The 26,469-nt window shown below is 40.5% G+C and overlaps 1 protein-coding gene across 10 annotated transcripts in view; it reads left to right on the forward strand.

Moving 5' to 3' along the window:
* Positions 1 to 26,469, forward strand: part of DPP6 (dipeptidyl peptidase like 6) — a 1,316,366-nt gene that overhangs the window by 1,248,781 nt on the left and 41,116 nt on the right. For all 10 annotated transcript variants that reach the window (XM_058297586.1, XM_058297590.1, XM_058297593.1 and 7 more), the window contains one exon: positions 18,824 to 18,871. In XM_058297586.1, the coding sequence (XP_058153569.1) occupies positions 18,824 to 18,871 (48 nt within the window). The remainder of the gene's footprint in view (positions 1 to 18,823; positions 18,872 to 26,469) is intronic.

Consider the following 26,469-nt stretch of genomic DNA (forward strand, 5'->3'; position numbering starts at 1 on the left):
CCCTTATATGCCTTGCCCCAACACGCAGAACTGATTAGGGCAGAGCCAGGACTAGAATCGGTGTTCTTTCTATATCCACCTACCCTCAGTGCCTGTTGCTCTCTCCTGTACACAGGGGGAACCTACAGTTTTTGCCAGCTTTTCTCAAAAATCTTTTCCACAGACCTGAATGTAACCGAACCCTAGTCAAGGACTAGACACAAGAGGGCACTACAACACTGTATTTATTTAGGGACCTTCTAGTAGAGTTGCTATGGGGTCTGTGGAGTTACTGATGTTTCCCAGTGTCCGGGGTTTCTACCAATGTATAAATCATGCCACCCCAATTGAATTCATCAGACAATTTAGTGGGGCCACAGAGAATTTAACAATACAATTCAAAAAGCCTTTCTGTCATCCCTACTCTTCCAGGGGAGCGGTGAGTATGCAAAGATGAATACAATGGAAAGAGCCTGCCCTCAAGTAGCTGGTAGTCTAGGAAAATTAACAAAACTGAAACTGGTCAAAGGCAAGAGCCCAGGGCAAGGGACTACCATTTGCTCAGAGGCTCGGCTAGATGTCGGCTGTCCTATACTTCCCAGGTGCTGACCGACACGCAGCCCCCTGCTTGGCTGCCACATGAACAACTCAGAAGTGCGAAGGCTGTATGGTCCCGCCCTCTCGGAGGTTGCTGTCTGGAGAAATAAATACATTTAACCAACCAGCGAACAATGAAAGGCAAAGGAGTGTAGTAAATGGTGCGGGAAAGACTCTGTGTGCTGCAGGTAGGAAAGGGAGTAGTAGGTAATTGGTAAAAATGGAAGGGAGGGAGGGAGAAGGGCAGATTTTTACGTGATCATTCAAGAGAAGGAAGCAAAGAGGAAATGGCCACCTTGTGCCTTCGTTCTATAAAATGAGGATAATGAGCGTACCTACCTGGTAGGGTTGTGATCATTTGAAATTAATACTTAAAAAGCACTCAGAACAGAACCTGCTGTCATTGCCATTGTCACTGTCGTTTGTTGTTGTTACACCCCTAACCCCTGACCCTTCCTCTCTGTCTCAGAGGTGGGAGCCTTCATTCATTCTCATCTATTCCCTGTAGTAGGGGGAAACTTTTAAAATCACAACCCATACTAAAATTGACTCTGGATTTTCACCTCTTCTTTCTGATGGCTGACAGCATCAATTTACAAAGCCATCAGTTAATAATGGCTATTTAGTTTCCTTTCTGTGGGAAGATTCTGCTGAAATGACCAAAGTTTTGCATGGCTCAGGTGTGTGAACAAAGGATTTTTATTCTCTCCGCGTATAAGAATCAGTCTGTGGGGGCTTTTCTGGTTGGCTGAACTGGGTATTGAGGATCGTGGCTAGGATTTAGATTTTCCTGGACCAATGCAGGATCTAGGGCATCTCTATGCAAAGAATGGTAGGGAAATCAGTGCTCAGATAAAGAATAAGGACCATGTAAAAATAAAATATAAATATAGAAAATAAAGTAAGTTTTATAATAGAAATGAAATAAAATACAAAGAAATTTCCTCACTTTCACAACACACATTTTCACATTTTAATTCTTCTGAAACCAGAATAGATCTTATAATATATTAAATTTTATCAAATCAATGGTTCATTTAAAAATTGAGGATGGGGAAGCAGATGTGACTCAAAGTTGGGTGCCTGCTTCCCACATGGGAGATCCTGGGTTCAATTCTCGGTGCTTCCTAAAAAACAAAAACAAACAAGCAAAAACAAAAACAAAAAAAAAAAAAACAGCTCAGGGAAGCCCATGTGGCTCAGTGGTTAAGTGCTAGCTTCCTACATGCAAAGTCCCAGGTTTAATCCCCAGCCCCCAGTCCTTCAAAAAAAAAAAATTGATGATGTCTGAGAACCAATAAAAAATAGTAAATACTACCACTTATCCAATATGCCCGTTAAGCGCCATCTTGTTTAGGAAAGCTATAGTTGAAGGTAGAGATAATTCCTGTTGCCCTGTGATTTATTATTATTATTATTATTATTAGAGAAGATGTGAGTCTACCAATCATGCATACCATACAGGATTCCCAGTGATTTTAAGGTTGCTTGTGTCCCAGCAGTGGGGAGTGTAATGAGCGCCTTGAGGCAAACCGTGACCTTCAGGAATGTTTCTCCTGAGGCTCCTAGAGCTTCAATTCATTTTTGATGCACCAAAGTCAGCCTGGGGCTTAATCTCTGGGTCCACTTCTATTTAATTACCGTGAGCTTCCTTTCTGCCTTTGAGAAGAGTCTCTAGTCTTGAGGCTTTGATTCTAAGATGTACCTCCTTGCTTAGAGATGAGGCAAGAAAATAATGCATTTGGATGACTTGGGTTTTCTTTTTGTTTTGTTTTGCTCTGCCTTAAAGTATTTCCTTCTGAAGCACATACGGCTGTATTAACCAATCCCAAAAACACTCAACCGGAGAACTGAGCTTTCAGATAAAAATAGTATGCGGTTAGGAGGCTGGTGTTTAAGAGAGAACATCTGTTCTGTCACACTTTAACAACACGGTTATTAGCACAGGAGAAAATTAATTAAAATTGTCACTTGTGTGGATGTTCAAATTATATTTCTACTTCCTCTCCACAGACCATTCACTTATGTGTTAGAAAATATTTCATTGTGGTGTTACACATCATTAATTTTGTTTAAATTACCCTTAATTGCTCACTGACATGACAAAAATTAAGGAGGAAATTGGAGGAAGAGATTTTGTTTTAACAACAGAAATATTTTAAAGGGTGATTTTTAGTAATGAGCCATGTGTAGGCACATCTGTGGATGAACGTGGACACACATGCACGCACACACACTTTCTATTTATGAGATTATCATTACTCATTTCTCTCCTCTCAACAGCATGGGTGAGATTTTCTAGATCAATGATTGTTCAACACCCAACATCTGCTCTGGTTGACATTTCCTCACGTCTTTTTCCACTGTTTCCATCCCAAAGAAAAGAAAACATATGTACACATACCACTGGATACCTTATACTTTTTCAGTGTATTCATTTATTTTTAAAATTTGTGGCAGCCCAGTGGACCATGATAAGGTGGTCCTTTCCCTCAAGAGTCTTGAGGTATCGTTGGCTAAGATGATCTGTGTTCACTAAAAGAAAGCAGTAAGTATAGCAAGAACACAAACAGTTATTGAATAATTAAGAGAAATAGGGGATTATGTCTAACTAGAGGGCATCAGGATTGTTTTTAGATTCATAGAATGCTAGGGCAGAAAAGTTTAAAGACCCTCTAGTCCAAATGTTTTCAAACTTGTTTTGAACCACAGAGCCCCTTCTTCAAAAGGAAGACTTACTTGGAAGTCCAACATGTAAATTAGTAGTTCCTCAAGAGACTTGCAGGAGCTCACTTTGAAAATCTCTGATTTAGTTCTACTGTCTCATTTTACAGATTAGAGAAATTTGGGACCACAAAGGTTAAGCAATAAGAAAAGTCTACTGGAAGGAAATAAAAATCAATTGCACCAGGTCCCTACAAGTAATAGCACATAAAGTGTGCTTATTTTTTCTAAGTAGGTATTTGTGGTGTACTTCTATGCAAGATGTTTACAATTTTACCTCAAATAGTTAATAATCTAGTTGGAGAGAGAAGGCAGAGACACTGCAAGTTTAAAGATGCAGGAGAGCTATTCAAGGCTAACCAGGAGGTGGAGATGAAAAAGGAGCAATCACTGCCAGAAGACAGGGACAGCTCCAAGGAGGGGACTGCTTGAGCTGGGCCCTAGGGGACAAGCAAGATGGAAAGATAGGAGGCTTCTAGTTTGCATTGGAAGCACAGAAGTACCTGTACATTCGTTTCACCCTCGTAAGCAACCTTGGTGGGTTTTGTGCATATCTTAAAATATCTCAGGAGCCAGTTCTGAAGACAAATGGCACTCACCTCCTCTGCTGCCCTGGGATGCTAGGGGACATGGGTATAAACTGCAGGGATATAGCCAGCATATTGACTAATGGCAGGTGAAGTAACAAGCAAATTTTAATAGTGTGTAGGATTTCTATGAATGAGTCTACTGGTACATAGAATTGGTAGTCTGTCTTTATTGATGGGATCATCCCCTAACTCTCACCAACTCTATCACCAATGTTACACCATTAGCCCAAGGAACCCCAAGCAAAAGAGTATGGGTGAATGGATATTGATAACTCCTTGACTGAAAAATAATTATGATAATGGTAGAATAACAATAACAGGTAAAACTTAATGGGGATTTATTTGGTACTTGGCTTATTCTAGGCTTTTTTAATATTATCATTTAATCCTCAAAACTCTTTGAGATGGGTACCATTATTATTCCCAATTCACAGGTGAGAAAATGAAGAACCAGCTAGTTAAAATGATTTGCCCAAGGTCACCCAGCTAGCAAATGGTGCAAGTATTTTTTTTCAAAGGAGATAAAACTCCCCTAACCTAGAATTAACCATTTTAAAGTGTACAATTCAGTGGTATTTAGTACATTCACAATGTTGTGCAACTATCACCTTGGTCTACATTTTCATCACGAAGAAAAGAAACCCATATCCATTAGGGAGTCACCCCCATTTTCCACTTTCTCTGAGTCCCTGGTAACTGCTAATCTGCTTACTCTATATATACATTGGATCTGTCTGGCTTCTCTCAGCATATTTTCTAGATTCATCCTTGTTGTAGCATGTATCTGTACTTCATTCCTTTTTATAGGTCAGTAACATTCCATTGAAGGGACATACCACATTTTGTTTCTTCTTTTTATCAGTTGGTAGACATTGGGGTTATTTCCACCTTTTGGTTAGAGTGAGTAATCCTGCTGTGAACATCTGTGACCAGGTTTTTGTTTGAATACCTGTTTTCAATTATTTTCAGTGCATGACTAGAAGTAGAATTGCTAGATCACGTGGTACTTCTACACTTAACTTTTTGAGGAACCACTGTGGCTGCATCATTTTACATAACCACTACCAATGTACAAGGGTTCCAATTTCTGAACAGTCTTGCCAACACTTGTTTTCCATTTTTAAAAGACCAGCCATCTTAGTGGATGTGAAGTACCATCTCACTGTGGTTTTTATTTTCATTTCCCTGATGGCTAATGATGTTGGACATCTTTTCATGTGCTTATTGGCCATTTGCATATCTTCTTTGGAGAAATGTCTGTTCAAGATCCTCGCCCCTTTTTAAATTGCATTGTCTCTTTGTTGTTGAGTTATAAGAATTCTTTATTCTGGTTACTAGACCCTTATCAGATATATTATTTGCAAATATTTTCTCCTGTAGGTTGTCATTTCACTTTCTTGACCAGGGTCCTTTGTTTTTAATATTGACGAAGTTTTCACCTTATCTTTTTTTTTTCTTTTGTTGCTTGTGCTTTTGGTGTCATAACTCAGAAACATTGCCAAATCCAAGGACATGAAAATTTGCTGCTGTATTTTCATCTAAGAATTGTATGGTTTTAACTCTTGCATTTAGGTCTGATCTATTATGAGTTCATTTTTGCATATGGTATGAGGTAAGGACCCAAACTCATTCTTTGCATGTGGATATCCCAATGCCCCAGCACTCTCTGTTGAAAAGACTGTTCTTTCCCAACTAATAGCCTTGGTACCCTTGTTGAAAAGCAATTAACCGTAGATGTATGGGTTAGATTTATTTCTAGACTTAATTCTTTTCCATTGATTTATATGCCTATCCTTATGCCAGTACCACACTGTTTAGATTATTATAGCTTATAGTATGTTTTGAAGTGAGGAAGTTTGGGTCCTCCAACTTTTTTTATCTTCTTCTAAATGGTTTTAACTACGGAACATTGTGAATTCATTTCTATTTTAGCTCTTTTCTGCAAAAACAATTTTGGAGATTTTGATAAAGATTGCTTTAAATCTGTTTATCTCTTTGGGTAATATTGCCATCTTAACAATATTGTCTCCCAAACCATGAACACAAGATATATTTCCATGTATTTAAGTCTTCTTTCATTTCTTTCAGCAATGTTTTGCAAATTTCAGCGTACAAGTCTTACACCTCCTTGGTTAAATTAAGTATTTTTGCAGCTAAGGTTTGTACACAAAGATTTCCTTACCTATATACAAAAGGCCAAACAGAGGGGCAGTAGAGCACTGTAGATAGTAAGAGTATGGACTCTGCCTGGGGTTAAATCCTGGCATATCACGTTTTAGCAAGTTACTTAATATCTCTGTGCCTCAGTTTATTAATCTGTAAAATGGGTTGTAGCACCTACCACAGATGATTATTTTAAAGAAATAAAGGGGGTTTACATTGTAAGTATTGCATAATTACTAACTGCTGCTCTGATGTTATTATTTATTATTACTATTCCTGTTAATAAATAGTTGTGACAAAGGAAGGAATAGTCAAAGAAGGCATAAAGGAGAAAATGTTTGAACTGAATCTTGAAGAATACGTAAAAATTTAGCAGGAACACTCAGAGGAAAGGGCATGCCAGGAAAAGGGAATAGCAGGCACCAAAGGATAAAACAGCATAACTCCTGCACTAAAGCATGAGAAGTTGAAAATGGCTGTAGCACAAAGTCTGTACTAGAGAGTGGTCATAGATTAGGTCTGCAAGGATATTTTATTTCATTCAAAGAGTTTCAACTTTAGCCTCTGCACAATGGAGAACAATTAAAGGGTTTTATTCAGAAGCCTACCATGATCCAAATTGTTTATAAATACTTGCAAGGGAAATATGAGGAGGGCCATTGCTAAGGATGTTACCATGGAGAAAAGAAAGGAGGAGATCTTTTAGCAAGCACAATTGAGAGGACCTGGTGATGAATTAAATGCTAAGAGAGAGCAGAATGTGTAATTACTTCCACTTAAAAAGTGATTTGTTTATTCTATGTTCTTGAGTCCAGAAAAAGAAAAACAAGGGCATTTTGTATTTCTGCCCACAGTGTCAAGATTTTCAGGTAGGTCATCTCACTTAGTTATCCTTATTGGCCTGCCAGGCACGTAGTATCATCCCTATTTTACTGATAAAATAATAGAAAACTGAGATCACTGCCTGAGAACACACAAACAGGGAGTGACTGACAAGGGAGTGACTGAGTCTAAATCCAAACCCAAATCCCTCTGACCCCAAGACCTACCTTTCATTCAATGGACTCCACATCAGAGAGTGAGAAATATGATGGGAGGAAAGCCTCAAAAAGTATACACATTGGAAGGTCAATAAGAAATAAAAACCAAGGCAGGACCACCACGATTCTTTTAATTTTCCACTTGATAACGTAACCCATCCTATGTCAAGATTTACAGCCAGTTTTCGGGTCAAATTAGAGAGCAAAAAAAATCTAAAATATAATCTGTCCTCAATATGATAATAAGAAATGAGCCTATTTTTATCACATGCCATAATTTCTGCATCCAAGAAGCTGACCACTTATTCCAATGATATGAATATAGCTCAAAAGTTTTTAAATCCCTCTTATAAAATTATCTTTACATAATAGACTCATAAAGAATACACAACTCTTAACTTTTTAATGTACTTGACTATTAATCTTTCCTAATCATCAAATTTATAAGCCCTTAATTTAAAAACTTGGCTCTCAATTTTTGGCCAAAGCTAACCTCTAAAAACAGGTAATTGGCAGCTTTGAGGCTGTTTGGAAGACTGTGCCAAAGCCTCTGGACTAACTGCACTAACTTAATTTTCCAAGGAATGGATACTATCTATGAATTATTTATTCATTAATTTAATCAGCAAATCTTAACTGGCCACTTACTGTTAATAAGACACTACATTTTCCACTGTGGAATACAAAGTTGTATAAAGTGGCTTCCCAAGTTCCAAGTAGAGTTAAAGATAAGACGGCGAAACATGCAATCGGTACTAAAATTAGAACTTAATTGCTTTGTTTGAAAACCATTGCAAAACTTCTGGGTCACAGTGCAGGCAGCTTTGATAAATGTTATTACAAGTCTGAGAATCAAGACAATCCCAGAATCTGTGGGAAGTGGAGTAAGAAGAGCCTTTGAATAGGATCTGAGTCCCTGGGTCCAGATTTTAGCTTGGCCATATAGAGCGACAAACAGCGGATTGTCCATTGCATCATGTTTCCTGTGGGTTTGCCTCATCTCACAAAACTAATAAGTTCTTTCCTTCATATTTGAATTCTGAGAATTCTATGAAACATCTAAAAACCTCCCTCCAGTTGATATGTAAGGGGCATAAAAGTGACTCTAAGATTTAAATACAAATAAGTCCTAAAACCTAAAGCTTTTTTGTGACTCAATTATCAGAAGATATCTGAATGTCAAGAGCACACAGAGACGCCTTATTTTTTATGTTTGGGAAGATTTCTCATATGTGAAAACACTTTTCATAGATCCTAACTTCTAAAGAGGTTACCTGTGACTGTAAAGAAGTCAACGTGACATTGCTTCATTGTCATTCCTGAGCATGCAGAACAACCCACCAATTTTTATGAGCCCTGCTGAGCAATGCTAGTCAGACGGCTGCTTGGGAAATATGATCACTTTCAATTTCCCTGAACACAGAAAATTAGATTGAAGCAAAACCGAAAAGCTCTGGGGCATGGGTAGGGAAGTGGCGGGATGGGGGGATCCCTAAATCTCAGACCTGATGTCAGCGATAACAAGGTTACAGAATCAAACAGCAACATCTGTCTGCCTTGACTAGGAAATACTGTCTTTGGAACAAATATTTTAATTATCTACAGTGCTCTGGTAGCTTGGCTAGCATCCTGTTTATTGGTATGATAATATCACCTCAATATAGAAACTTTATACATCAGGCATACATAATTCATGAACTGGCAAATAAAGAGATCTGGAATCTGTACCAGCCAAGGCCATTGCCAATTATCTCACTTTGCCAGAGCCTTCCTCTTTGCTCACTCTGCTTGCAGCTGTTCTTTTAAACCATTCATCAGTGCTTAAGAGATATGCCGGTGGTGTTGGCCCAGACTATTTGAATTTCCATTGTTTACATACTGTGAGTTTAGCTTCTGGTTGGAAATTATCTGTCACATAAACATCCTCTGAGAATATAGATGAGAGGAATGAAGACAAGCACTGTCTCTACGAATTTCTGTTATTTATCCTGATGACTTTCTTCTTCGACAGTTTTGTGTCCTTTTTAATTACTTCATTTTCATCAGTAATTGTCTTATTTTTCCATCCAGTCAAGCAGGTGTAAATTATTGTTCTGAAATGAATGGGACTGGAAACCAGACTCAAAAGTAAATATTTCGTTTACAAGACTGTTGTGCAATGCAAAGCTTTTCTTTTTGTAATTTGAATTCTTCCCCTCTGGCCACAGGATCTTTATTGACCAAAACTACCTAATTTATTAGTCATGAATTTGCTTACTTCTGTTTGGTTATTTTCCCTTTCAGGAACAATAAAATTTGGGAAGTCAAATATTTAGCCTAAACCAGAATAGTATCAGTCACTGAACAAAATTTTTTAAAAGGCCAAATGCTGTTGATATTATAGTTACTTTTGTAAGCTAAGACTGAATAAACATAATTAGTGTTCTGCTGCCAATGAGCACACAACTCCCATTTAACAGTTGGAACATTAGCTCTCTTGTGTGCTCCAAGGATTGCCCACCAAGCTTACTTATGAAGGGCCTAAGAAATATTAGGACAGGGCAAAGAGAATCCTAATAAACATCTGTGTTTACACATGGATCTTAATAGATGCATATTCTTATACGCATGAATAGGAGATATTATACTTAAGAATAAGTCAATAGGCATGCATATATAGAATCAAACACTTAATTTTTGACCTAATTAACAGAGGTAGTTAGAGTGGAATATAATTGTTTGCTTCCATTTCAAAGCGTATCCTGTCTCCTAAGACTAGACTAAAACCTGAAAGTGCCTGAAGGGTGGGCTGAGAAGGAACAGAAAAACCATCCTGTTTTTTTGTACGGACTCTCTTCCCTTCCTCCTTGCCTTCCATCTCAGGCTGAGACTAGAAGCTCCTTCACTGTGTGGACTGCTTCCTCTCATCCTTCCCCAGGACCACTGGCAAATGGGTGCATTTCGAAGGAAGTTTCTGATCAGAGAACTCTAATCTAGAGAAGAAGGCGTGTCGACTTCACAGAGTTGTGTGCAAGGTTTGCTTAGCAGGCAATAGGAATCCCAAAGTGTTGGCTGCCACTGTTTTTGCTGCAGCTGAGACCCAGAGAAGTAAAGGTGCTTGCCTTAAAACACAAAGGAGCTGGTATCAGAACTAGGACTAGAGCCCAAGTTTCTTTACTGCCTCCTTTTTATGGGAGGTATTTTGGGCACCACCAAACCTCGCACCTGCTTCTCCTGCTGTACTTAAACTGTGCAGCAAAGCACACTTTTGTACGTGTCTGTTTTCCCTGAGCTCCCTGAGGACAAAGACATTGCTTCCCCTTAGACCAAGTGCAGGGCCTTGCACATGGTAGAAGCTCAATATATTTGTTGACTTGAATTATCTGCAAAGTAAAAACCATGAATATGAGTTACCAGAAGAATAGCTGTAAAGCAGTCCTACAAGTTACTGCCCATCTAAAAAGCAAGAAGCAAGGTTTCTCAGGCTTTAGATATAAATAATCTGTGTGTACATGAGAGCCAATTGTCTTATAGGAAACGGTGACAAAATACCAAAATCTTTCTATTGCACAAAAAAGAACTCATTAAATAAGTTAGTTATTGGCTAGAAGTGCATAAAGTTATTTAGAAGAAGTGGGGGGAGGGAGTAGTAAATTTAAGACATACTTCAATGGTGGAGCCCTCATAAGACTCATTAGCAAAAGTATTCTTAATTGTTTACAGCAGGTTTAAAGTGCTCCCCTTTATATATTATGAGATCCCCTCTGATCTTGATTATGCTGTTAATGTGTTTAGCATGACCTTTCTTTTCTTAGAAAAGCATCAGGTAAACATTTACCCACGTCAAGTATTCCATATTCCAAATGATTTGATTCCAAATTAAGAATCTTCTACTTTTGCTTATTTCTTAGGAGAATGTTCATTTTGATTTAGGTATTTTTCTAAATTATCTGCCAATTTTCAGGAGCTCAATCATCATGTAAATCTTGAAGCCAGTGAGGGATCTTATAATTCACATAAAGCAGTGTGCGTAGACCACCTGGACCAGAGAGGCCAGCTGTGATGGCAACTGAAAGGGCAGGAGCCAGCCACCTGGGACCCCAGACTGCCCCCAAGACCCAAAGGCTCGCCCTGGCCTCAGGGAGGATCTGAGTGTAAGACAGAAATCTGGATGAGTTAGCTGGGATTGTTATAATTGGTAGATATATAATCATCTATAGGAGTTGTATTTTTTTTTCAAGATTTATTATTTTTTATTTCTCCCCCCTCTCCCACCCACCAGTTGTCTGCTCTCTGTGTACATTCGCTGTGTGTTCCTCTGTGACCATTTTTATCCTTATCAGTGGCACGGGAATCTGTGTTTCTTTTTGTTGCATCATCTTGCTGCGTCAGCTCTCCATGTGTGTGGCACCATTCCTGGGCAGGCTGCACTTTCTTTCACGGTGGGCAGCTCTCCTTACAGGGCGCACTCCTTGCGCGTGGGACTCTCCTGCATGGGGGACACCCCTGCATGGCACGGTACTCCCTGCACGCATCAGTACTGCACATGGGCCAGCTCCACATGGGTCAAGGAAGCCCGGGGTTTGAACCGCAGACCTTCCATGTGTTGGGCAGACACCCTATCCATTGGGCCAAGTCCGCTTCCCAGGAGTTGTATTTTTTTCCTAGACTATTTTAAGATTAATGTAGTTTGATCACAACCAATTTACTTTCTAAGTTAACTATGTAATATGAGGAGGTGCTGGTTTCCTTTGAAACTTACAAGTACAATCTGCATATATATGATTTCAAGAATAATTTAATATGTTAACTTCAACATACAACTATATTCTAATGTCCTTATTTTAAATTTAAAGAAATGGGTCCTTATAAGACCAAAATAACCCACAGGCATGAAGACAGGTTATTTTTTGGTTTAAGCAAATGTGCACCATGATGTATCAACAAACAAGGCAAATGCCGTGAATATGAGAGCTGTGGTTTGCAACATTACACATCTAGAACCTAGGGGATGTGACTTAGAAATGATATTCATTCTAATTAAACAATCAGGTAACATTACAACAAGTCAGTTTGCAGCATCCAAACTGTCCATTTAAGTTCCTTTTTTCTTAATGATCACAGGTCTCACGTTGTCTCCAGTCTCTTTATTTTTTTGAATGAGAGCCATCACAGAGTGGGAACTTTTTGATCACCAACAATGGTAATACACAGCTTTATCTCCCAAATCTTCCATTTTAGAAGCATGGAGATGTCTTTCTGGATATGAAGGTTCACCATAACCTTGTTGTGATAATCTTTTATGGAAAATCTTTTGTAAACTAGACAACCAATTGCAGCTGTTCAAGTAGTAATGGTAACTGCTGCGATCCATTCAACTCGAATGCCGGAGCTGGAAGTCAGACTCATGGAGTTGATGCTTGCACGGGATGTCCCTGGGGTTGTATTTTCTAACTTTTTGTTTAGTATCCTCTTTATTTTTTTAAGGATTTATTTATTTATTTTATTTCTCTCCCCTTCCCCCCCACCCCGCCCCAGTTGTCTGTTCTCTGTGTCTAGCTGCTGCGTGTTCTTCTTTGTCCGCGTCTGTTGTCAGCGGCATGGGAATCTGTTTCTTTTTGTTCTGTCAGCTCTCCGTGTATGCGGCACCATTCTTGGACAGGCTGCACTTTCTTTCGCGCTGGGCGGCTCTCCTTATGGGGTGCACTCCTTGCGCGTGGGGCTTCCCTATGCGGGGACACCCCTGCGTGGCAGGGCACTCCTTGCGCACATCAGCACTGCTCATGGGCCAGCTGCACATGGGTCAAGGAGGCCCGGGGTTTGAACCGCAGACCTCCCATGTGGCAGATGGATGCCCTACACTCTGGGCCAAGTCTGCTTCCCTAGTATTCTCTTTAAATGTAGTTTTTTTGGTTCTTTTTTTTTAAAGATTTATTTATTTATTTATTTATCTCCTCCCCGCCCCCAACAGTATCTGCTGTCTGTGTCTGTTCCCTGTGTATTCTGTGTCCGCTTCCATTCTTGTCAGCGGCACTGGGAATCTGTGTCTCTTTTTGTTGCGTCATCTTGTTGTGTCAGCTCTCCATGTGTGCGGCGCCACTCCTGGGCAGGCTGCACTTTTTTCACGCTGGGTGGCTCTCCTTACAGGGCACACTCCTTGCGTGTGGGGCAATCCCCTGCATGACACGGCACTCCTTGCACGCATCAGCACTGCACATGGGCCAGCTCCACATGGGTCAAGAAGGTCCTGGGTTTGAAACACGAACCTCCCATGTGGTAGGCAGATGCTCTATCCATTGAGCCAAGTCTGCTTCCCTAAATGTAGTTTTTATTCATATTTTTTGTATTTGGTTATTCTAAAGAAGTATTCTATATTAGCATAGAGGTAAAGGTTGTGATATAGATCACCAAGAGACCACAATTCATTTCCCGTTAATGGAGGCACTATCCTCAGCACCCTGTGAAAAGAGCAGAGGTAACCTAAGTATCTACAGCGAGATAACAACATACATTCCTAAAAGAGGAATGCAAAGAATGGTCTGAAGAGAACTTTCCTTAGCCTAATTTAAATTTGCTGACTTGATATGCCAAGTATATGCTCAGAAAGTCATTCATTCATTAACTGTTAATCCATTGAGCAAAAATCTTGTTTACAAACATTGACAACTGGATTCGTGGTAGGCACTGGGAATGAGACACACAGATTCATCATCCAAGAAGTTCACTGTGTATGTGAACTTGGTAGAAACAGATAGTGTTTTTGTTTTTTTATTGCAATTCAGCGTGACAGTAACTTCCATTGGTACTTATGGCAGTTTTTTGAGGACATATCAGAAAGAACATAAGAGAAATATCTGCAGTAGTATAATAATGAGTTAATTTCCTAAATATATAAAAACAGACAATGGAAAGCGGATTTGCCTCAATGGATAGAGCATCTGCCTACCACATGGGATGTCCAAGGTTCAAACCCTGGGCCTCCTGACCCATGTGGTGAAGCTGGCCCTACGCACAGTGCTGATGCACGCAAGGAGTGCTGTCCCCCGCGTAGGGGAGCCCCACATTCAAGGAGTACACCTCCATAAGGAGAGCCACCCCATGTAAAAAAAGTGCAACCTGCCCAGGAGTAGGGCCACACACATACAGAGCTGACGCAGCAAGATGACGCAACAAAAAGAGACAGATTCTCAGTGCCGCCGACAAGAATACAAGCAGACCCAGAAGAACACACAGCAAATGGACACAGAGAGCAACCAACGGGGCGGGGGGCGGGGGGGGAGAAATAAATAAAAAATAAAATCTTTTTTAAAAAAAACGAGACAAAGTGGGGCCAACAATGTGAAAGGACAGTTTGCAGTCATATACACACAAAAGGAATACAGAAATCTAGTAAACATAAACATATGTTCAACTTCACTCAAAATTAAAGAATTGTAAGTTAAAGCAATACTAAGAGTACTTGCTCCCTAGAGTTTTGGTTTCTTTTTTAAGTTATAACAGTTCATACACTGTTGGAGTACAACTTGATATAATTTTTTTTGGAGGGCAATTTGGCAATACGTATTGAAATTCCAAATGTCTCCACCCCTTGTGGTAGATTATATTAATGCTCCCAGTTTTTCACCCTCTCCCCGCACTTAGCTGAAAGATGATCCTCCATGCCCCATTGCCACGTGACTCGCAGCACCCTCTGTTGATAGCTCAGCCATGTGACCTAAATTGGCCAATGGCATGAGAGCAGAAGTGAACTGCACTCTTCAGCAGTATTAAGCTGGACATCACATATTTCCACGAGCTCTCTTTCATTTCCTTTTGCCATGAGTGCAGTGTGTTCCAGATTAAGACTGATCCTTCAGCCTGGATCCTAGAATAAAAATTTCACCTAGAAGAGAGCCAAGTACAGGGCAGCAGAGCGGCAACAGACCTGCTCACCAGGATGTAATCTGAGCAAGAAATAAACTTAAATTTGGGGGTTGTTTGAAACCACAGGCTTATTTAGTGAAAGCTGACTATAAAACATTTTTAAAAATCACAATTGCAGTACTAGTGATGAGCTTAACCTACAAATACAGTCTTCATAGTGAGTAAAGAGAGGTTTAAGAGATTTTTCTATAACGTTCTTTATGGTAACAACAACAGAAGAAACAGCATAAATATTCATCAATAGGGAATGAACTAAATAAATTAAAATATAGCCATATAGTAGAATATTATACATCTGTTAAAAGATTAGATTTTACAGCTTTTATAAAAATTCTTTAAGTATAAGTGTTCTGTTATAGTAGTCACCATTCTACAACTTGATTTTTTTCACTCAGCACTGCATTTTTTTATGTTTATCCATGTTTATAGACATTACTCATTCCTTTTGTATATTCTATAACACTCTACTAGGTATGACTATACCACATTTTATTCATCTACTCCTGCTAATGGATAGCTGGATGATTTCCAACTTCTAGAAAATTGCTGTTATGAACTGCCTTGTACATACTTCCTTGGATACATGTACAGGAATTTCTCTGAGATATAGTCCTAGAAATGAGGTTGTCAGGCCGTACAGCAGGAATATCTTCAAATTGCATAAATATTGCAAAATTGTTCTCCAAAGTGAATGTATCTACCATTCATCTACCCATTTGCTTCATCCTTATCAGCACTATATCTAGACTGTACAAAACATATTACATAAAAATAAATAAATAATAAAAATTTTAAAAATTAAAAAAAACATGTTACATGGTGGTATGCTGTATTACACTGTCTATAACTATTTCATTATGAATACATAACCATGTAGCAAAATTTTCTTTTACATATGCCAAGAAATGATAAATACTAACTTCAAGGTATTGGTAACCTCTGGGCAAGTTAGGGACTGAGATTAGGAAAGAGTTATACGGTAATCTCAAATCTATCTGTTATGTTTTATTATTTTAAAAAAACAACTACAGCAAATATGGTATAATATTAAGATTTGATAAAGCTTGTGGATTTACATGCAAGTCTTTTTTATGTTATTTACTATTTTATCAGTATGTTTAAAGCATCTTGAAAATAAAATATTTCCTTATATGCAAATATGATCACATATAAGAAGAGAAACATTTTAGGACATTTTAGAAACATTTAGGTTACTTCTGGGAAGTAGGGATAAAAGGGGCCTTTTACTTTTCACCTTATACCTTCCCTTAGAGACACGTGTTAAATTCATGAATTAAGAAATGAGAAGGGGCTAATCCAGGCTCAGCAACTTTCTTATTGTATGGATGAGACAAAAGATTTAAAGACCTCTAAACCCTTGCTTTTTCAACTGTAAAATACGGTTAGTAGTGTCTACTTTGCAGAGCTGCTGTGAGGATTAGAAATTATTTATATAAAACATCTAGCAGAGTGCCTTTTACATAGTAGGCACTAAATAAATAATAATTGTTTCCATTATTAATAAGAATGTAGGATATCTCTGTTTGCAAATTTACTCATACTGAAATGTGCAGAGAAAATAGACGTAGATTCCTTATTGCTCGCTGGCTGATCTGTTCTTCCACAGGAGCTCCTTATGGGGGTGGGGAGGGGATGGATCTGAGAGCCAGGGCACTTGGCTTGATTCAGTAATTTGAACATACAGCCAATGTTTAAATCCCTTTCAGTAAATGCTGTCTCTTTAGGTATAAACACGTACATGCTGAGGTTGCTGTTCCCTCCCCTTCTTTTCCTGTGGAGGGTTGTCAGATTTAACAAATAAAAATACACGATGCCCATTTAAATTTGAATTTCAGATGGACAACAGTTTTTCAGTTGTATGTCCCATATACTGCATGGGATACATTGATATTAAAAAAAAGATTTATTCGTTGTTTATCTGAAGTTCAGAAGTCACTGGGTATCCTGTATTTTTTCTGGCAACCCTATCTCTGGGTGAATAGGGGAAGGAGGCACATGGTGGAGGAAGGAAGACTCCCTGGGCTTCTGGGGCCTCGGATTGTGCACCGGACACTTGAAAGGCATCTGTTCTGATGTCCACAGCTGGTGTGACGCCCAGCTCAGCCAGAACCTGGGGGTCTCCCTGGCTGAATCACCCTCTCTTCACCTGTCAACAGCCTCAGAGACCCCTTTGATTTTCTGCAATGTCTCCTTGAGTCCTAGAGCAGGATGTATACTCTACAGCCTCTGCCGTGGGCACTTTAATGCCTCACCATGGGATCCATGGCAGATTCAACACAGCTACTTGTCAGAGGGCCCTCAGAAGTGTGAGAGAAGTCCTGGCGATGACTTCAGAGAAGCCAACCTTCAGCCCTCACCTCGCCCAAATACCACGTATCCTCCAGCACTGCCGTGGCCATCCCCTGTGAGCTCACGACATCCAGAGTCCCCAGCCCAAAGCTGAGCAACAGCAGCACTGCTGGCCATGGGACTCTGTCTCCCTCTGACCACCCACCGCCCATGTCCTCTTCCTTCCTTCATTCTCCCACAGCCCACCATGGCCAAAGGGACAGCCTGTATCCTGCCTCCTCCTGTGTGCTCTGGGCTTCTCTGTGCGCTCCGCGATGGCTCATTCAGGATTCACTCCATGAACATGTCATCAAGCACTGACTATTTCAGACCCTCTAGTAGATGCTGGAGGTAACGGCTGTGAATAAGACTGAGTCTCAGCTCATGGGGAGCTTATATTACAGTGCTACTGAGGAGAAGGACAAGAAGCAAATATACTGAAAAAGTCCATACTAGAATGTCCTGACATTACAGTGCATGGTAGTGAGTGCTATTAAGAAAAGGGAAGCAGGGTAGGGGACAGAGGCTGATAGCGTGGTAGTGGATGGGGGTGTTCTTTTATGTGGGGGAACCCACCTGAGCAGAGATGTAAATAAAGAGAAAGACAAGAAAAGCAAATATCTGGAGGCAAAGAGAACATAGTCCAAGTGGGAGAAGCTTGACATATTTCAGAAACTTCAGGAAGCCAACTAGACGGACAGAATGAGCGGAGGAGGAAAGGGACCGAAGCGGAGGGTCACCAGGCTTGCCTCTTCCTATATATTTAAAAAGCGATACAAATAATTTAGAACACCTCTTATTCTTTCTGGACTCTCCGTCTGCTAAGAGAGGACAGAGTCAGGTCGCACACTCTGACCCTGCCTTCTCACTCCCTGGGGTCATAAGCTTCCCCGCTGCCCTGGGACTGGAAAGCCACACATGAAAGGGATTTGAGGGAAAATGGAAAAGCAGAGTTTATTGTTCGCAAGGTCTGCCTGTTACCTTAATAAGTTTTTGCTAATTGTTATGAAGAGACCAGAGAAAGGAATGACTTCCTGCCAGCAAGAGCTAGAGAAGACGTCTTTGAGAAGGTGACTTAGCATTCAGGTTTAAGTAATTTCCTAGACTTAGATGAAGCCAATGGGGGATCTGTGTCTGGAGTGTAAAAATTGATGTTATAAGGATATATGCCAACTGTAATTGCTTCATAAAATGGTGTTCTGTGTCATTACAATAATCTAAAAATCTGTCCTTTCAATGGGGTTTGCTGTATTTAACATGAGTAGGAAAACTAGAAAGATATGTCTCGAGCAACGCAGCAGACCTGGCCTTTGCCACTTTCTATGTCTCTGTCATCTGCTTATTGATGACTTGCCATGAAGTCAGCTTCTCCAGAGTCCCCAAATCGACATGTTGTAAGGGAGGTTCTTCTTGCTGTGCTCTCGACTGACAGCCTTGTTTTTGTTTCTTTTCTGGCTTCTCTTCTCCACCCCATGGTAGGACCAGGAGTTCCCATGGTGACGGTGCACAACACAACAGATAAGAAAAGTAAGTACTTTTTGGTCTTTTCTCAAATCTTCTGGAGACTCAGGAGAAAGGAAGTAAAATAACCTTGTAAGATAATTCAGGCCACATTCTCCTATTCAGAGACAGAGAGATGGGCCATGGCCTGGAAGTTCGGCACAGAACCACCCAGCTGGTTGTCAATGTGGATTAGATGTGATGGAAGTAAAGGTCAGAGGCTCTTGCAAACCTTCACAAAAGCTGAGGCCTGGAAGGTCAAGTTCAAGACCACCCAGGGCCTTGTCTGTACTACTCTGAGTGAGCCTAAGGCTGGACAAACTTGAGCAGCCAACTCCTGGGGGCTTCCAAAGCCCAAGGCTTGCTGGCCCCTTCCCTCTTCTTCACTCCCATGGGGAGCAAAGGTTGGATGGGCGCTTGGAGGCTCCACTGTGTTTGTGGGGGTAGGTGCATCTTCCTGGCGCAGAGGGGCTACATATCTATGCCACTGCATGGATGGAACTTTCCAGAGCCTCTAGAGGACCTCGGTGATCTTCTACTTGAAAGGACCAAGCAGGTTGTGACACATGCACATGTGTGTTTATGTGAAGGAATTGAAATGATGCCTCCAGTCTCAGGCAGACCCTCAGCAAAACTGAGAAGTAAGGAGAACGTTTCACGGATACTCTCCTTTCCAAGGCCTTACTCCACTCTCTCCTCAAGGACCTTACTAACTCCACTCTTTCCCTGCTAATTCCTCCCCTCCCCACAGGATGTCCACAGTCTCTCACTGTGGCCCCACACCTGGTGCCACCTTCCCTGGTGGGCCCTGCTCTGGACCTGACCACACCCTGGCAAACCTGCTGGCCAGTTTCCTTAATTCCCTTGGGACTTTGCATCTCTGATGGATACCAAGTCAGGGATAAAAGACTCCATGATTCCTCTCACTCATAGCAGCATTTCAAGCACCAAGGAGAGCCAGTGAGGGGAAACTGTTCCGGGAAGAGATCCCCAAAAACATATTTAGAAACTGGTTTTAAAAATAGTTAAAATGTTCAAAAGAAGATAATAGATTTGTATAAAGAAACAATACCCAGGGAGTAGATGTGGCTTAAGTGGTTTAGCACCTGCTTCCCACATGGGAGGTCCTGGATTTGGTTCCTGGTGCCTCCTAAAAACAAAATGAAACAAAAGCAAACAAATGCTAAAACCAACTCAGGGGAGCACTGGCTTCCCACATGTGAGGTTCTGGGTTCAATCCCCAGCCCAGTACCTAAAAAAAAAAAAAAAGGAAATAATACCCAGGAAATAATCCCAAAGAATGATAATATGCTGCAAAGATGTAAAAAAAATCATTATAAATACAAAATTAAAGCATCATTGTTTAAATAAATTGTTTTTTAAGTCAAGTAAATGCCAAAAAATGGATGCCAGAAGGAACACACGCACAAACCACTCAAAACATTGGCGTGAGTGGCCATCAAAGGGGAGCAGCTGCTGATAACAAGCTGCAATGATGGCCTTTCTACCCTCCTCCCTAGAGGAGGGGTCAGTTTTCTGAGTAAAGAGGGGACCTGGTTCCAGGCCTGTTTCCAGCCTCCCCTGGGGCCCATTGGAGGAGTTGGCAAGGTTTGGGGAGGGTTCTGGTCCATATGTCTGACAGCAGCAGTGTCCACAGAAGTTTCCAGAGCAGTTGCCTGGATCTTACCATAGCTACCCCCAACCACCCACCTGCCACCCACTCTAGTGGGCACAGGGTGGCATAGGCTCACTGTGGTTGGGTCAGAACTCATACCCCAAGGCATGGTATCTTGGAGGGGCTAATGTACATAGCCCAGGATAACAATCCTCTTTTAAAAAATTGTTCCATGGGCCTCATTGGCTACGATGTTCACTTTTAAAAAGTGAAAATACCTTATAGAGCCTCAACCCCATCATTTTTTTTCCTTAAGAAATGTGAATTATTCATTTTGAATATTAGTTAAAACTTAATATATGATTTCCTGACATTTTATGAAATGTTTTCCTGCATAAAAATCTGGTAAAAACTAAATTAGGTCTGAACTGTAGTTAACAGTATCATACCAGTGCCAGTTTCCTGGTTTTGGTATTTTACACACATTTATATGAGATGTCACCTTGGAGAAACCCTGAAAGAAGGGTACACAGAACTCTGTACTATTTTTGAAACTTCCTGTGACTCTATAATCATTTCAAAAGAAAAAGTTAATAGAAATCTGTGGTCTAATAAAAACACATAACTATCTCTAACCTTCAAAAAATATACGTGTGGTTCTTTTTACAAAAGTCGTTCACCTAAATACTTTTACTTGCTTCTTTGAAGTATGCTATTATTCTTTTGAGTCAAAGGGTTAATATAGTGCCAACTTTTTGAGCATTTCCTTTTGCCGTTTAAGCCACTTTCAAGCTTGGACATGATCACTTCTTTAAGGGATCCTCATGGCCAGGATGCAAAGACTTTGGATGATTCACAGTTTCAATAGAGTGCTGGATAAGGTGGTCGTAGTTTTCCTAAGGCCCATTGTGTGAATGAAAATGAAGTAGACCTATGTCTTAGACATTCGTAATGACATTGAGAAAATATTTTATTTATTCCATTCATTAAAATAAGGTAATGTAAGGGTGGGGTGTGGTGATGTGCAATGCTTTGGAAGAGAGCACAGATAAGAATCTACCAAATGTTCTCCTAGCAAGTACAATATATTAACACTCTCAGAGTTCTGAGATACTTTACTAATTCTACTGTGAAGCCAAACAAATGATTATTTTCATCTGCATGGTTGATTAGCTGTATTAACCAATCAGTCCAATCAATATTGGCCAACTAGAGATCCTAGGTTATCCTTCATATTCCATTATGGAACACAGTAAGTACATAAATATTTGTAAGAAGCATTTCACTGTTTGCAGTTGAACTCTTACATTGTGACAGTGGTTCCCAGAGGCAAAGAAGTAGGACCCAGCGGAATAAGAAATAAAAGTGTATGCACATAAGATGGAAGCTGGTATTATATGTCAATGTTCCATCCTTCTCTATGTGGAATTTAGCAGTGAACCTGAAGGTGACACCATTGTACTTGATCTCAGTGAAGTGGCGATTAATTGGAAACTGGACAGAGTTTATATCACATTGTGATGTGTAGAATTCTTCTTAATCACATTTATTTTACAAACCTATGTATATAGTTATATTTGAGCTCCGGTTTTCCTGTAGCCTAATTCAAACTCTGAGGCCATTCCATTCTGACCTTACATGTTTCTGCATTTATATTTCTTAGTAGAGTTTCAGAATCTTTCAGAATGTTGACTTAAGCCATGTTGACACCAAATTAACTTGGAAAAGCATCATTAAATGTGACTAAGTTGATTGTAGTGCCCATACCACGACTGGAAGGACAGGAGGGGGTAGCATCTTGTTTACTTTGCAGACACAGTGGTTTGAGCAGGACCAGGAAAAGCTCCCCCAAGCGCCCACTCTTCCCACCTGCTGAATACAGGGCCTGAATATTCGTTCAATATTCATTTGTGTGGGTTAGGATGTCATATCTGTTCGAGGGCATCTGTTAAAATATAAAAATCCCTTGTGTCCTTTTTTTTAAAGATTTATTTTATTTATTTCTCCCTGTGGGGAGAAATAACTAAAAGTGCAAACTCCCTCGTTGGTTGCACTTGCTGTATCTGTTCATCTTCCTTGTTTCTTTAGGAGGCACTAGGAACTGAACCGCGGACCTCCAATATGAGAGAAAGGCTCCTAATTGCTTGAGCCACCTCCATTCCCTGCTTTGTTGTGTCTTTTATTGTGTTTTTCTTCTTGTGTCTCTTATTGTGTCATCATGTTGCCTCATCTTGTTGCATCAGCTTGCCACATCTGCCCGTTGTGTCATCTCACTGTTTTGCTCATCCTCTTTAGGAGGCATTGGGAACCTCCACTCCCTGCTTTGTTGTGTGTCTCATTATGTTTTTCTTCTTGTGTCTCTTGTTGCATCAGCTTGCCATGCCTGCCCAGCATGCCAGCTTGCTGTCTTCTTTAGGGGGCACCAGGAACCAAACTAGGGACCTCCCATATAGTAGGCAGGAGCTCAATTGCTTGAGCCACATCTGCTTCCCCCTTATGTCATTTTGAATTACATGTAACATGTAAAAGAAAATTTGAAATAGCAGTTGCTTATACTCAATGGGAGCTAGTCTGTCTTATGTAAAGTTCAGAGGCTACTGTGGCCCAAATCAGGACCCTAGTTCCTTCTATCTTTCTATTCTGCCATCATTGGCTTGTAGATTTTACCCTCAAGGCTGCCTCATGATGCAAAATGGCTACCATGTCTGTATTCGTCTGGAAGACAGAAGAAATGGGGATGCAAAAAATGAAGGCTCCTATGACCAAGGCAGTTCCCATTAGGCAGCCTTCCTACTAGTGCTTCCCAACACTTCATCTAATTGGCTAAAACTTACTCACCTGCCCATACCTAGCTGCAAAGAATGCTGAGAAATGTCTTTTAGTTGGGCTCCTTGCCACCTCCAATTAAATCAGGATTTCATTGCTAAAGTCAAAGTAAATAATAATAACTGCTGTAAAATATATATATATCAAAATCTTTTTGCAAAACAAGGATTGCTTTTTTTGTTCACACAAAGTCCAGTTCATGTGTTCCTGGTGACACTGCTCTCCTGAGCAGCAATTCTGGGAGGAACCTGGGGTGGTCCAGGCTCCTTCTAGAGTGTGGCCCCATCCTCTTCCATCCTCTTCAAATCCTCCAGGTTAGAGACAAAATAGGAAGGTTATGTGGATTTCTTTTATTTTTTAAGTTGAGGCCCAGAAGAGGTGTACATCATTCCCACCAACCAGAACTCAGTCACATGGCTCCACCAAGATGCAAGAGAAACAGAAAACTATGATTTGCTGCATGCACAGGAAGGAAGGGAGAGAATCAAATGTTGATGGATACCAACACTCACTATCATAAGAGGAAAAAAGAGGAGAATGAATGTAGTATGGCAACTAGCTACCTTTGTTATATTCCTGAAAGGAGTGATTTAGTCAATAATAAGTCTTGGTAAGTTCAGTATACATTTCTTTAGTCTGGAACAGCTTATCTGATACTTCACTTGTACCAGTTCACTGAAGGCACTGCCCAGAGGAGCAGAGTGTATATGCCTTAGTGGCTGAGAGGTCCATTTGTAGATGGAGGAATGGCCCAGCCAAGGATGCTTTCTCCAAGAGAGGCACTTATGCTGTCAGCATAAGGGCACAGGATGCCAAACAAAAGGTATCATAGCATGGAACCAAGAGGAAAGGAGAGCAAAGTAGAGGGAAGGGTGGGGTGGTAGTAGAGGAATAAGGGTAGAGACCTGGTTCCTATATTTGAAGAGCTCAGAATCTTCTCAGGACATAAGATACAAATACATGAGAAAGAAAAGAAAAAGTAACAGTAATTGTAAATATATAGGAGAAGTCAGAAAGAACGACATATTAAGTATTGCATTGTCTGTACAAGTTAGTAATTTAACTTCTGGGATCTGAAAAGGCTTGAAGGAAAATAGCCTTGGACTAGGCCTCAAAGAAAATGAATTTGTGTCTTTCAAATTTGGCACGGATTTGGAATTTAGGGAATTTTTGTGATCTTTTTTATTGTCCTCATTTTCCCAACATTGCCATAGCAAGCAGAGCGGGTATTCTGAAATATCTCAGTAGAAACTGGCAAGAACCAATAGCAGAGAAACCTAAATAGTTGTGATAAATGAAAATTCTATTTATCAAATATGCTGGAAGACTGTAGATTAAAATTCATACCATGGTTTGTCACAGAAAAGAAAGAAAAACTATTTTGTTCTGGGACTCAGAGAGACTTTTAGGGTAAAAAATTATGTTAGACATCAACTAATCCAACCTCTTTGTTATAAAGACTGGAAAACAGAAGCCCAGGGAGGTGAAGCATGTTGCCCTAGGCCACACAGTTCTTTGTATCTGAGCCTGGATAACTATTTTCCTTTTCCCAGGCTATTGTTTTTTTCTCTGTACAAATTGTATATATTGTTGTAGTGCAGTTGTCAGACCTCAACTGAACATCCTGGTTTCCTCTCTCTGTGAATAATTCGTCCAAGGTCACGTTGCTGAGAAGTAGCAGAGATGGGATTTGAACCCATAAAGTCTGGCTCTATACCTTTCATTGGCAAGAAGGTGACAAGCCGTGTGAAAGAGATCCGGGGTAGTTGGCTAATGACTTCCCAGGCCTGGGTACCCCAGACTGGGTGCTAGTCAGCTAGCTGAGCTTAGGCAGACCCGGAAGCCTCCATTTGCCAATCTTTAAAATGGAATTCAGAATGCCGGTCCCACGAGGGCATTTGGATACAAGGATGCAATTCATCTATGTCAGGAAGCAAACCACTGGCGCCCGCCAGCTCTGGGTCAAAATCAGCAGTCAAATCTTTTTGAAGGACTTGACCACTTTCACAGTCCAGCCAGGCCTCTTTGAGGATACATGCCAGTAGATGAAATGCAGGAAACCCTTCTATCCCTCGAAAGAATTCTTCCTTAGGCTCGAGGGTTAGTAGTGATTACTGGAAAGCTACTGACCTGGAGAAAGAGGGAATGATTTCCTTGCCGAGCCCCCAGGTCAGACGCTCTAAACCAGCATTACTCCCTTGTGTCTCTCTCCCTCCAGGTCCAGGCCCTCCTCACACACCTAGACTCCTTCCCCCCAACTTCCAGCAAAAAGGTGGCTGTGTCGCCCAGGAGAGGAAAGATCTTTCCCTGATGCCCCTTAGGTATCATATTTTCCTATACCAGAAACATAGTTTGTGGCATGGAAGAGACCTAAAGCTTTGATTATCTAATACAATACCCTACTTTCAGGGGGTTTTAATTATTATTATTACTGTTGAATAGTGCGTTACAAAGCACTTTTACCTATATTCTCCTTTCCTTGCTCTTCATAACAACCCTGTGAGGGAGGCAAGACAGACAATATTAGCCCCATTTTACAAAAAAGAAAACTGAAATTCAAGTTATAAGAATACTGACAGTCAAGACATTATTCCTTCTGATATTCTGACAGTTTAATGAGAGGAGAAAGTGGGAAATAAAGAAAATGAAAAGAAAAAAGAATATTTTACAAATTCACAGGAAATCCTCTCGTGAGCTCACATTTTAAAAATATAAAATAAAATGGTTAAATCCATTCAGTGTGTCAATAAGCATTGATGGCATAATCGGTGTATGCCAGTCACAGTATGGGTCCCAAGGAGATTATGTGACCTGCAAATAATTCTTCGATCAGGAGACCCCGACTACCAAGTTTTGTTTTTAGAGGATCCAAACCTGCAAGAAGAGGTTTGAGTCCTCCTAAAAAAAAGCAATAACAAAGTGAACAACGTAAAGTTGCAGATCCTGGTAGAATTTTCAAACCCCACACTCTGAATTCTGGCCTCCAGGTATCATCAGTGGGAGGCGCTTGTTTTTGGTTCTTTTCCCCCATTCTATTTAACTTTTCATGTGTCTGATGTCCTCTCACAGTGCCTCACACCCCATTTCGTTTCCAGCTGTGTCAGCACCAAACAAAATGCCCTCTGTTTTCATTTGCTCTGTCAAACTGGGCAAGTCTCGGGTTGAGGAGCCAGGTGACCTGGCG

Source organism: Dasypus novemcinctus, chromosome 5, assembly GCF_030445035.2.
Source record: "Dasypus novemcinctus isolate mDasNov1 chromosome 5, mDasNov1.1.hap2, whole genome shotgun sequence".
NCBI lineage: Eukaryota > Metazoa > Chordata > Mammalia > Cingulata > Dasypodidae > Dasypus > Dasypus novemcinctus.